Source organism: Ictidomys tridecemlineatus, chromosome 5, assembly GCF_052094955.1.
Source record: "Ictidomys tridecemlineatus isolate mIctTri1 chromosome 5, mIctTri1.hap1, whole genome shotgun sequence".
NCBI classification, from domain to species: Eukaryota; Metazoa; Chordata; class Mammalia; order Rodentia; family Sciuridae; genus Ictidomys; species Ictidomys tridecemlineatus.
Genome location: NC_135481.1, coordinates 83611878 through 83625724, shown reverse-complemented (window position 1 = coordinate 83625724; position 13847 = coordinate 83611878). Strand labels below are relative to the sequence as shown.

The 13847-nt window shown below is 37.1% G+C and overlaps 1 protein-coding gene across 3 annotated transcripts in view; it reads left to right on the top strand.

The window, feature by feature from the left end:
- Positions 1 to 7: 7 nt before the first annotated feature.
- The window catches only part of G2e3 (G2/M-phase specific E3 ubiquitin protein ligase), a 57562-nt gene continuing 43722 nt past the window's right edge, over positions 8 to 13847 (top strand). For 2 of the 3 annotated variants that reach the window (XM_078050266.1, XM_005343092.5), the window contains exon 1: positions 8 to 164. Coding sequence is in view for 1 of the 3 variants with exons in the window: in XM_005343092.5 (XP_005343149.2) it covers positions 148 to 164 (17 nt within the window). In the remaining 2 variants the exon portion in view is untranslated. Of the gene's footprint in view, positions 165 to 497; positions 540 to 13847 lie in introns of all 3 variants that reach the window. The other variant, XM_040275663.2, reaches the window with a different exon arrangement.

Here is a 13847-nt window from a genome sequence, read left to right as displayed (position 1 = left end):
CTTGGGGGCGGGGCCGACCGCTCCTTCCGGGTTGCGGGCGGAAGTGAGAGAATTTGAATCCTACGGGCCGTTGGAGGGGGCTGGTCGCTGGTGGCTTGCAGTAGTGCTGCGCGAGAAGGGAAAAGTGACGCGGCCACCCTGGAACTTATGCTCCGCGAGCCTCTGTGAGTAGATGGGGAACGGGAAGAACTGAGTATTCCAGGGAGAGAAGCGGGGCCATCGGATGGGAGAGCTGGGTCGGGAGGCCGACTGCGTAGCGGGGGCTTTGGAGTACCTTTGCGGGTGTCTGCAAGGACCAGGTGTGCAGACCACGAGAAGTCGGGGCGCGGGGTGGGGAGAGTCACCCTGGCCAAGGCTCCCGACGGTTGCGCACACCCAGCCAACCCTTAACATTGAGGATTTGGAGGCCTGGCCGGCCCCTGACATCAAGACTTGTTTATACGCTGTCTGGGTGACTCTTTCGTAATCGCAATTTAGCGTTTCCATCAATTCTGCAGCTTTCTCAGGACGTGAATGTCATAGCGAAAGCGATACCACAGGTAAAAGAACTACCCTTTATTAAAGATGGAAGGTCGGGGGCAGCTTTAAAACGAAGAGATGCTCTGTGGCTCCGAGTTCCCCTTAAGAGGGTACTCCAGCGTTCTGTATTACCCTGGACCGCAGGGAAGTGACAGTCTTCGAAATGCCTGGTGGGGATTTAAACTGAAACCCGAGTCTCCTTTGTATTTGAAACCCGGATATTTTTCTTTCACGGTTGACATTTTTCGTGTACCGCAAAAATCCGAGACTCTTGCTCTTTTAAGTTGGTCAGAGTAACCGAGATGATTCGCTGGGTCTTAGTTTCCTAACAATAGGGATAAGGTTTAGTTCCACCTCCCTGCCTTTTCACCCTCTTTATTCATTGGCCAACTGAGTTAATACGGGGTCATTTGGGAAGAACTCAAATGCTTCAAGAATCGGGTTTTGTTCGAATTTTCTTTTCTTTTTTTTGCTCATTTCTAATGAACTAAACTCTCACCCGCCCAAATAAAGTCATACCTTTTTGAATAGTTTAAAGGTGGATGGTAAATGTAAACTATACTTTAAATGTTTGTAGGTTTTATATCCTGCCTTATTAAAAACTATCAGACTAATTTTGTGGGCTTTACAGGAAAGGATATTAAGTTCCTTATAAGGTTTTAGCATCAGGGTATTGTACCATATAAATGTATAAATATCTTTTTTTAAAGTAGGACTTAATATTTAAGAATAAAAACATTGCTTCATCCAGTGCTGACTCCTCCTCCTTTCCTGCCGGGGTCCTGCCCCAGCGGGGTCCAAGGGGTCCTGAAGGATGAGTGGCATTGGCGCAAGGCATGAGACAGGAATCGTTTTCTTGGAGCAATCTCCAGAGAGAGAGAGAGAGAGAGCTGTAATGCAGCTTTCTCTGGGTCATCTTTTATTACAATTTTTCTCATCATTATGAATGCAGAATTATTAATAGAATACATCATTGATTTTTACAATTTCCAGATTTTCCCCGAGATGTGACATTCCCTTTGCAATCATATGGGTATAGAAAAATGTGTCATCAATTTACATTTTCCCAGGATGTGATATTTCCTTAACAATCATTATGAGTACAAAATCATTAATAAAATGTGTCACTAATTTGCATTTTTTCAGATTTTCCCAAGATGTACTATATTTTCTTATTGACAGATGCCAAACTATGTAACCAGACTCTAAGTCTCCCAACCTATCATTAATCTTTAAGTTTAAAGTACACTTGTATTTATTTCTAATATAAGATCCTCATTTAAAGAAGTCCCCTTAAATCTTATACTTAAAATATCCTAAAGTCTATAAACTATTCTCAAAGCATCTTAAGGACCCATACAGCTAAAAATTTAAGAATTCTAAACTTAAGAATCTAAATAAAATAATATTTCTAACATTTTTCTAAAAATGTGTCTTATAAAGCTACTTTAATTAATTCCTACATTTATTCAAAAAACTGGTTGAGCTACTTTCTCAAAGAGTTTCTTTTTTTCTTAGTCAAGGTACACTAGTTCTTATATCTTTGTAATCTCTCTCACTGAAAGGCAAGTTCTGAACATCAGTCCACTTACCACCAATATTAACTATGCTTATCATAAGTCCCTATATGAAGTAAAGAGGATTTATAGAAAAGGGGGAATGTATCTTTATTTGCCTTAGGTTTCCTAAGTGTATAACATAACTTTCCCGTAATCAAATAAAACTACATATGGTGGGCTTTGTGCAATAAGCATAATAATTAGGCTTTCTAGAGGCCCAGAGATATGGGCCTGGGTTCTTAGTTGATATTCAGTGTGGTGCCTAAAATTCTCATGACCTTTCGGAGAATGATTGTTAATTGTCAGTTTTGTCCTAAATGTACTGAGATAGTAGAACAGCCTTCTATTTTGTCCTTAATATGCTGAGAAGTAGTTCAAGGCATGAACTACCTGTTATGTTCTAGCCATCTGAAATTTAATTTGGTTTATCAATAAGCATATTCATGCTTCCTGTAAGGAATATGAGCATGAAAGTAAAAAGTCCAATTACACAAAAAAGGGTCTCATGGTTTCGGTTTCCCACCAGTGTGGCTTTGCCAGCACTTATCCTCACTGTGACCTTGTCAAGACAGTGGGAATGGGAGTGTCTTCACCACTCCCCCATCCCTGCCAATGAATTTTTGTTTTCACTGTTAGGGGGAGGGGAAAGAAAAGATTTAAATAGGCAGTGTTTTAAACATTTTTTATGAGACTGCATCAAAGACCTTGGCTTTCCTTTGCTAAGTATTGCATATAGACATTCTGCTCATTTCATATATGCCACTAGCAAAGGCTAATCTCTCTTAAGGATTCATTTCTACATTCTAATTTGTTACATTTCGCTTCTTGGACTCTTCATTGAATTTTCATTTTATCCACCTAAATCAGTGAGTTTCATACTTTATATTGTGTATACACTACTTTGAGGGTTAGGTAAATGCTGATTCCTAAACTTCAAATGTCAGAGATTCTAGATCAGTAGTTGTGGAGGATGGGATGAATAATCTGCATATTTAACTGAAAGGTTAGAACATTCTACCAGAGTTTTAAAAACACTCACTTGTTCTTAGAGAAGCAAGGTACTGTACTGGTTAAGGGCATTGAACTGGAACTGGATTGCCTTGGTTTGAATCCCATCTTTTACCATGTGATAGCCATATGACCCCCTAAGCAAACTGTGTAAGACTCTCTGTATTTCAATTTCTTCAGCTGTTTAATGAGGCTAATAACTACCTTGTAGGATTATTGTGAGAATTAAATGAGTTAATACATGCTGGGTTTCTGTTTTCGTGACTAAAAGGCTCAGGGGTTACTCTAGTTAAACTGGGCTAACTGGGCTGCACGAAATAACCACACAAGAGACACAAATACCTTTTTCTTTGGGGTGGCTGTGAAGGCTTTTCTGACCTTAAGGGTCCACAGAAAGAGAGACAGCAAGAGCACAGAAGGCAAGGGGTTAGGTTTCAGGAGGCTGAGTATCTTCATGATGTCCACTGTCAGCAGGTTAACTGACACCTGGGTAGGCCACACCCAAGGGCACAATAAGAGGAGGAGATACACACAAGGCACTTCCATGGAAGATTCTATCCTAAATAGGGCAAGGGGTTATATTACAAAGGAACAGGTGAGCATAGCTTCACCCATGGGGCTGTAGCAAAACACACCCCATGCATGAGACACCAACCCTTGCACCCAAGAAGGGTGCCACATTTCTGCGACTGAGAGCCTCAGCACCCACCCAGGGAGTGTGACCCAGTCACGTGTAAGGTTGGTCTCCCACAAATACATGTAAAGATTTTAGTGTGTGGCACATAGTTAATAATCCATTATGTCTCTTGTTATATTGAGTTGCAAAACATTGTACAAACCATATTACATAAAGTATCATTAATCTTTACAATATCAATGAAGTAGCTACTGTTTATAGATAAGAAAACAGGTTAAGAGATTCAGTAATTTGTTCTCACACAACTAATAAGATGTTTGAAATAGGATCAAAAACTAGATTAACTGAAAAAAATTGTCTTTTAAATAAATACTTCTTACCTCTTTGCACTCTCCTTCCAAATGTTGCTCCATAAAAATCTCTAATAACTTTTCATTGTCTACCATGTATAATTCAAAATCTCAGCCTTTTTCTTTTTTTAATATTTATTTTTTAGTTGTAAGTTGGACACAATATCTTCATTGTATTTATTTTTATGTGGTGCTGAGGATTGAACCCAGGATCTCGCGCATGTGAGGCGAGCGCTCTACTGCTGAGCCACAACCCCAGCCCTCTTTTTTTTTTTTTTTTTAACACAGCCCTGCATAGTCCGGTTCCACTCTATTTCCAAGCATCGATTTCATATTTTTCTACACTCTTTCTGACCTGCTGATGTTCCATCCTTACTACTATGAGTCTCCAGATCTATTCTTTTACCATTTTTATGTATACTTTGCCTCTGAACTTTTCATTTACACTTAAGATTTTACCCATATCCAGCAGAGTACTTCTTCCTCAGTTCAATTTGGTTATAAACATAGCATTAGATGATAGTTCTTGTCCTCGTCATCATTATGTTTGCATTGTGTAGTACAGAACATTGAATGTATTTATACTCTGAATTGTGTATGTTCAGTCAATGCTTGTGTAATTTTAACAATTAAGCACATCATGTCTTATGTTAATCTGGAAAAGTTAAAAAATAAAAAGCTTTGCTTTTTATCTGATAGAATATAATTCTGTGTAGTTCCTTAGAGATTTTAGTGATATATGGTTTGTAAACCTCACAAATATGAAATAATAAGTATTGATATCTTAATCTCAAAAGACATTTCAAATGAGAAAAATCAAGAGCAATATTTACTAATATTTGTGGAATTCTAAATGCTTTATATATATATTTCTCACTTAATCCTCACAACCATTTTATTGTTATCCCCAAATTAAGAGGAAACTGAGGTGTCAAAATATTTGGTAATATTACATTGTATTTTCTTATATTTGATTTCTTGGTGACTTTTTTTTAATTATTAGAATGATATATGTTAAATATAATGAGAAAAGAACTTAATTCAGAGCGTTAGGAAATTAAAAGACAGAAAAGGTTGCTTCTCTTTTTCAGTTTGAACAGTTAAGACAGTTACTTGATTTCCAAGCTACCCAATATTTTAGGGTCATCATTCTAAACACCAGTAGATGGGGTTAGTTTAAGGAGCATATAATATTAATATGCTCTCAACTAACACCTCTGCTCTAGCCAAAGCAAAACAGGTATTTGAATCCAGCTGCATGTTTACAGTGTAGACCAGACCACTCACATGATTTCTTCTTGAATTTTGGCCAAGCTGGGAAGTTCTTTTTATGTATTGGTTGACATTGGAATCATAAAGAAATATCAGCACTGGGCATAGGAAGCCAATATGCAGAGACACAGGGGAAATTTGTTTCCTGAAGACTAGATTGATAAGTTAAGATAAAATTTAACTGTTAATTTTCTTTTAATTTAAACAGATATCCTTAATAAATCCATCTGGTAATTTCATTTATAAGCAATAAAGTTCACCCATTTAAGAGTTCATTGAGTTTTAGTGAGTATATTTCATTGCATATATACCACAATTTTTTTTTATCCATCCATTGATGATTATTCAGGTTGCTTATAGTTTTTAGCCATTATAGATAAACCTACAATGGACATTTGTGCACAAAGAAAACTACACCATCATTTTTCTTAGCCATATCATATGTACATTTGACAAAAAGTAGGTATACATTTGATTCTTTTTTAGGGAAAATTTACATAAAATTAACCATTTTAAATTATAATTTAGTGACATTTAGTGTATTCATAGTGTTGTAAAACTATTGCTTCTATCTAGTTCAAAATTACTTCCATCATCCCAAAAGAAAACACCATATACTATATTAAGCAGTCAGTGCCTACTTCCTCATTCCTCCAATCCCTAGAAACCACAAATCTGCTTTCTGTCTCTACAGATTTACCTAGCCTGGATATTTTCTATACATGATATTATACAATGTGTGACCTTTAATGTCTGCTTCCACTTAATGTTTTTGAGATTCCCTTCTAGTAATATATGGGTTTTGCATACTCAAATTCAACCAACCATAGATTGAAAATATTTAGGAAAAAAATGTGTCTGTGCTGAACATGTAGACTTTTTCCCTTGTCATTCCCCAAACAGTGCAGTATAACAAGTATTAGTATTTACATTATATTAGGCATTATAAATAATCTAGGATACTGGAGGTTCTGGTAGGCTATATGCAGATAATCTACACAATTTTTTCTTTAACCATTATTGCCAGAATTCCTATCTTCATCCTAGTGCCAGTGAAGACAAAGATAAAACTAATCTACAGCTTCTGCAATAGCCATCACTGAACTGCTTGCAGAACTTGCCTAGACTATGTGTCACTTGTATGCATTGTGAACTATCTGTTAGTGCATCAACTTGTGGTAGTATTGGGGTATTTTTGCTGATGATGTCATCGGTGGTACAATTTTTCCAACAAGTACCAACCTAAGACAGGAGGCTGACGCCCTGAGGTCAGCTCATCTGAAGATGGGTAAGGACCATATGTAGTATTGGACAACCTAAGGCAGGCACGGTCCCTAAGCCACATGCTTGTTGTTTAAACAGAGAGGGGGAGATGTTGAGAGCCACAGCCAAAGGGGCCCCAGCAAACTTCCAGCTGCTGGCTGATGATCCAGCTGCCAGCAAACTTCCAGCTGCCGGCTGATGATTGGCTCACAGCAGCCCCAGCAACATCTAGCTGATTGGCTCCTCTGCAGTGATGTTCACTGGGCTGTTTCCCTGCCCTTCAGACTGCCAGCTGATGGTTGGCTCACAGCGGCCCCAGCAACATCTAGCTGATTGGCTCCTCCACGGAGCTGCTCATTGGGGGACTTCTTTGGCTCTGCCCACGCAACCCAGCCAATCAGCCTCAAGGGCAGGAGGATTGTGGGAGGTTGAGAGGCTGGTGTGGGGGTGAGAGGCTTGTGGAAGCCGGTGGTGGCAGTTGGGCTCTGAGGGTTTTTTCCCTGAGGAGCTGTTTTGTTTGGCGTTTGTAGTTCTAAAAATAAAGTTAGTTTCTTTTGACAAGTGGCTCCTGAATTGTGCCAAGCCAGACTTCGGCACATTGTATTTAACACTTGAGCATCTAAGAATTTTGTTGTCTGTGAGAAAGAGTTGGAGGGAGATATTAGAAACAGTCCCTCACACTTACTAAGGGATAACTATACTTCATTCCTTTTTTTTGCCAAATAATATTACATTGTGTAGATATACTGCATTTTATGTCCATTCATCATTTAATGGACAATTGGATTATTTTTTTTTATTTGGTACCAGGGAATGATCCAGGGGCATTAACCACCGAGCCACATTCCATCCTTTTTTAATATTTTGTTTAGAGACAGAGTCTTGCTGAGTTGCTTAGGGCTTCGCAAAGTTGCTGAGGCTGGCTTTGAATTCATGATTCTCATGCCTCAGCCTCCTGAGCTGCTAGGATTACAGGCATTGCCACCACTAGTCTGGTGATTGTTTAATAATGATTTAAATAGTGCTGCTATGAACATTTGTGTACAAGTTTTTCTTTGAATACCTGTTCAGTTCTTTGAGATATATACTTGGTAGAATTTCTGAGTGAAATGACAGTTATATTTAACATGTTGACAAACTGCCATACTGTATTCCCCAGTGGCTGTGTAATTTTACATTTCTACCAGCAATGTATGAGGGTTCCAATTTTTCCTTATCCTTGCCAACACTTGTTATTTTCCTTTTCTTTCGTTTCTCCCCACACACACACACACTTTTTTTGACACCAGAGATTGAACCCAGGATCTTTAAACCACTGAGCCACATCCCCAGCCCATTTTGTTTTTTATTTTGAGACAGGGTCTCACTACGTTGCTTAGGGCCTTGCTAAATTGCTGAGTCTGGCTTTGAGCTGGCTATCCTCCTGCCTCAACCTCCTGAGCCATTGGGATTACAGGCTTGCTCCATGGCTCCCTGTTCCACTTTGCCCGACTCGGTGGCACACACATTTTATCCCAGTGGTTCAGGAGACTGAGGCTGGAGGATCTTGAGTTCAGCAACTTAGCAAGACCCTGTTTCTAAATAAAAAATATTAAAAAGGCCTGGGGTCGGGGGGAAGGCCTGGGGATGTGACTTGGTGGTTAAGCACCTCTGGGTTCAATTCCCCAACCCCCCCACCCCAATAAATAGCAATCCTAGTATGCATGAAGTGGTATCTCATTGTGGTTTTGATTTGCATAAGCCTGTAATGATGAACATTATTTCATGTGCCTGTTGACCATTTGAATATTTTCTTTGGAGAAGTTATTCAGATGTTTTGTTCACTTTTAAATTGGGTTACCTATCTTTTTGTTGTTGAATTGTGATATTCTAGATACTAGGCTCTTACTAGATATATGATTTCCAAATATTTTATCCCATTCTATGAACTGTCTTTTCATTCTCTGGATAGTATTCTTTGATGCACAGAAGTTTTAATTTTTGATGAAATCTAATTTATTTTCTTTTTGTTTGTGCTTTTAATGTCATATCAGAAACTGTTGCCAAGTCCAAGGTCACAGAGATTTGCTCTATATATTATAGTTTGGGTTTTTACATTTAAATCTTTGATCCATTTTGAGTTAATTTTTTTGTATATAGTATGAGGTAGGAATCTGACTTCATTTCTTTTTATGTGGCTTTTCAGTTGTCTACACCATTTGTTGAAAAGAGTAGTCTTTCACTTTTGAATGGTCTTGGAATCTTTATTAAAAATCAAGTGACAATAAATGTATAGGTTTATTGCTAGGCTCATTTTTTCCACTGATTTATGTCTTGTCTTTATGCCAACACCATTTATAGTAAGTTTTGAAATTGGAAAGTGTGACTATTTCAACTTTTGGGGGTAGGGGTTGTTTTGTCTATTTAGGGTTCTTTACGATTCCCCGTACATTTTAGGACTTGTTATACCATTCCTGCAAAAAGGTCATTGTGAATTAATTGGAATTAAACTGAATCTATAGATTGCTTTGAGGAATATTTTCATCTTAATATAAAGTCTTCCAACCCATGAATACAGAATCTTTTTATTTATTTAGGATTCTTTAATTTCTTTCAGCACTGTTTATAGTTTTTAGTGCACAAGTCTTACTTGTACCTCCTTAGTTAAATTTATTACTAAGTAGTTTTTTATGCTGTTGTAAATTAAATTTTTTAATTTCCTTTCTGGATTGTTCATTCTACTATATAGAAAGACAACTGATTTTTGTATATTGATCTTGTATTCTGTTACTTTGCTGTGTTTATCAGCAATTAACAGGGTTTTTTTAATTCTTTAGAATTTTTCTATACATAAGATCATATTGGGGCTGGGGCTGGGGCTCAGCGGTAGAACGCTAGCCTAGCACGCATGAGGCCCTGGGTTCAATCCTCAGTACCACATAAAAATAAACAAGTGAACTAGAGATATTGTGTCTAACTACAACTAAAAATAAATATTTTTTAAAAAGATATCTTCTCTGAATAGTTAGTTCTTGCTTTCAATTTGGGTGTATCTTATTTCAAAAGCCTTATTCTGGCTAGAATTTCTAGTATGTTAATAAGAAGCAGTGAGAGTTCATATCTTCATATTGTTCCAGATCTTAGGTGGAAAGCTTTCAGTCTTTCACCATTCAATATGTTAGTTGTTTTTCCCCATAGATAACCTTTATCATGCTGAGGAAGTTTCCTTCTGTTCCTAAAATGTTGAGTGTTTTTATCATGAGAGAGTATTGGATTTTCTCAAATGCCATTTCCGTATCACCAGAAAATTGAGATGAACATTTGACTTTTTTAACCTGTTGATACAGTATATTACACTGATTGATTTTTATATGTTTAACTGCCTTTGCATTCCTGAGATAAATCCCAGTTGATCACGATTGATAATTCTTTTTAGTAAGGATTGAATTTACTAGTATTTTGTTAAGGATTTTTGCATCTTTATCCATAAGGGACATTAGTCAATAGTTTTATATATTTATTTGACTTTGTATCAAGATATTACTAACTTTATAAAATGAGTTAGGACATATTCTTTACTCTTCTTTTTTTTTTTTTTTTTTTTTTAGAAGGGTTTGAAAAAGATTGGTGTTACTCTCTGGTGTAGGTTTGTTGAAAGTTTCTTTTTGAGTCAGTTTTGTTAGCTTATCTGACTTATTTAACTTGCTAATTATTTAACTTAGCATTACAGCTATTCATTGTAGTCCCTTATTATCCTTTTTACTTCTGTTAGGTCTGTAGCAATGTCTCCCTTTCAGTTCTGATTTTAGTAATTTAAGTCCCACCCCCCACCTTGGTCAGTATAGCTAAAGTTTTGTCCATTTGAAGAACTATTCAAATAACTTTTTTTTCATTTTTTTTCCTAGTCTTTATTATATTATATAAACTCTAATCCTTATTATTGCCTTCCTTCTAACTTTGGGCTTAGTTTGCTCTTTTTCTGGGTCCTTCAGTTACAAAGTTAGGTTTATTGTTTTGGGTCTTCCCCCCTCCGCCCCTAGTACTGGAGATTGAACCCAGGGGCACCTTACCACTGAGCCACATCCCCAACCCCTTTATTTTTAATTTTCAGACAGATTTTTGCTTAGCTACCCAGACTGACCTTGAGCTTGCTATTATCCTTTCTCAGCCTCCCAAATCACTGGGATTACAGATGTGTGCCTCTGTGCCCATCTCAGATCTTCTTTTTTAATGTAGGCATGTACAGTTATAAATTTCCCCGAGTCTTGTTTTTTTGCTGCAGACATTAAATTTGAATATACTGTGTTTTTATTTCATTTTGTCTGTTTTTAATTTCCCTTGTGATTTCTTCTTTGACCTTTTGTCTAATTAAGATTGTGTTATTTAATCTCCAAATTTGTTTCCCTTCTGTTACTGATTTCCAGTGTTATTCCATGTGGTTGAAGAAAATACTATGTGTGATTTCAGTCTTTTAAAACTTATTGAAATTTCTTTTGTGGTCTGACATATGGTCTATCCATGGTGAATGTTCATGTGCATTTGAGAAGAATGTGTTGTATTCTGTTGTTGAATGGAATGAATGTTCTATGTATCTGTTTGTTAAGTCTAAAATTATTTCTCCATTTCTGTCAATTTTTACCTCATATATTTTGGAGTTCTTAGGTGAGGGTTTGTTTATATTGTTATATCTTTTTGATGGATTGAACTTTTAATCAATTTTTAATGTCTTTCTTTGGGTCTTGCAACAGTCTTTGATTTATAATTTATTTTGTCTCAGTAGAACCACCTAAGTTCATATTTGGGTTCTATTTATTAGGAATACTTATTTCCAAACTGGAATACTTATTTCCAAACTTTAACTTTTGCCGCAGTCTGGCTGGGCACAATTCAGGAGCCACTTGTCAAAAGAAACTAACTTTATTTTTAGAACCACACACTCCAAACAAAACAGCTCCTCAGGAAAAACCCTCAGAGCCCAACTGCCATCACCAGCTTCCCACAAGCCTCTCACACAAACACAAGCCTCCCCACCTCCCACAATCCTCCTGCTCTTGAGGCCGATTGGCTGGGTCGTGTGGGCGGTGCCAAAAAAGTCCCCCAATGAGCAGCTCCGTGGTCTGAAAGGGCAGGGAAACAGCCCAATGAGCATCACCGCAGAGGAGCCAATCAGCTAGATATTGCTGGGGCCGCTGTGAGCCAATCATCAGCCGGCAGCTGGAAGTTTGCTGGAACCCCTTCGGCTGTGGCTCTCAACAAACTTTCAACCATTTATGTCTTTGAATCTAAACTGGGATTCTAATAGAATATAAGGATGAATCTTTTTTTTTTTTTTCATTTCGTCAATTGCCACCTTTTAGTTGGAGAGTAAGTTTTTTATTAAAGTAATTACCAATAAGGAGAAATTTCTGCTATTTTCGATTTGTTTTCTGTATTTCATATCCCTTTGTTTCTCAGTTCCTCCGTTATTGCCTTCTTTTGTTTAATTGATTTTTATAGTATCATTTTAATTTCTTTCTCATTACCTTTTCTGCATTTTTTTAGTTATGTGTTTAGTGGTTATATTGAGGGTTACAATTAATAATACAAATTAATGAAAATACAATTAATATCTTAATTTTATAACAACTTTGTTTGATTACTATCCACTTAGTTTTTATAGTGTATGAAGAATAAAAAAATTTTTTGAAGTAATTTTCATTGAAACAGTAGTATACTCAATGGCTCAGGAGGCTGAGACAGGAGAATCATGAGTTCAAAAAAATACACAAGGAAAAGGTCTCCCTCCCACCTCAGACCCTGGATCTTCTGATCCTCTGCAGAAACAATCACTTGTATCTACCTCCTAGATGACTTTCCACACAATGCAAGCTTTTTAAAAACCTTTTTATTGATATATAAGATCCATTCCAAATATATTTGATTACAAAATAAATCATGTTCATTGTAAAACATTTCAAACTATACCAAAATTTATAAAGAGAATTCCTACCCCATCTCTTCCCCTGAAAAACCACGATTAACAATAAGAGATCTGGAAACCTTGAAGTTAGAAACCTTAGATACTTGCTGAATTCCTTCCACTCTTCCTCTTTCCATTAACTCTATCTTCCACTTTGCATATAAGAGTCCTAACAGGTAAGTGGTAGAATCCCCATTTTGCCACTAAGGAATTTGAAGCTCAAAAGAGGAAGTGGGCTGTTCACTGTTACAGGGACAGCCAGGAATGTGTGTGAACTAAGTCTTGGATTCTTTCTCCCCTTGTTCCTTTGCCTGGTTCCTATTCAGAATCTTCACGGTTTAATTGCTATGGGTCAAATGAAGTAGCAGATAAATTTTCTTATTAGGTGCTCATTTTTTAGGAAAGAAAGGACTTGGTCCTCTTAGAGCTGTGACTGAACATCTTTTTGTTGCTTAAGCCCTGACCATAGGTGGAAATGTTGACAGAACTGGTTGCATAGAGCCTGACTTGGTCAGTAGGAGGGGAGCTAGGATTGGAATGAGACCTTGCCTACTGAGGAATAGTCAAGCCCAGGCGGAAAATGTCCAGGAGATGGAAGGCATTGTATTATTATCTAATTATCCAATCCAAGAAGATTCATATAGTTCAACCACATGGTGGAATCCACTAAATTGCCAGAAGGAATTCCTAACATTCTTCAAACATCTATGATCAAGTACACCAGTATACCTTTGCACATACTCTGCTTAGAATGGCTTTCCTATCATACCTGCTCAATGTATTTATCTTTTACAATCAAATTACAATGTCATCTCCTCTATGAAGCCAACCACTATCTGTATAGAATTTATCACACTGTTTATATGAAATACTTGTTTGCTCACCTGCCTCCCATAAGAGTGTATGAACTGATCTCTATTTGTGAAGCACAGTTTTGCTGTATATAGAATTCTTTATATATAGCTCAGTTTTCTTTCTTTGTTTTTCATTTCTTGGCATATTTCATCCCACTACTTCCTGGAACCCCTGGTTTCTCATGAGAAATTAGCAAATGATCTTATTAAGGATTCTTTTGTATGATCAGTCATATCCCTCTTGCTACTATCAAGATTCTCCCTTTGTGTTTACTTTTGTCCCTTTGTCTTTATTGTGTCTAGTTGTGGATCACCTTGAGTTTGTCCTGACAAGAGATCCTTGAGCTTCTTGAAAATGTGTAGATTGAGGTCTTACATTAAATCTAGGGAAGTTTGGGGAAATTATTTCTTCAAATATTCTGCCTGCTTCTCTCTCCTATTCTTGGA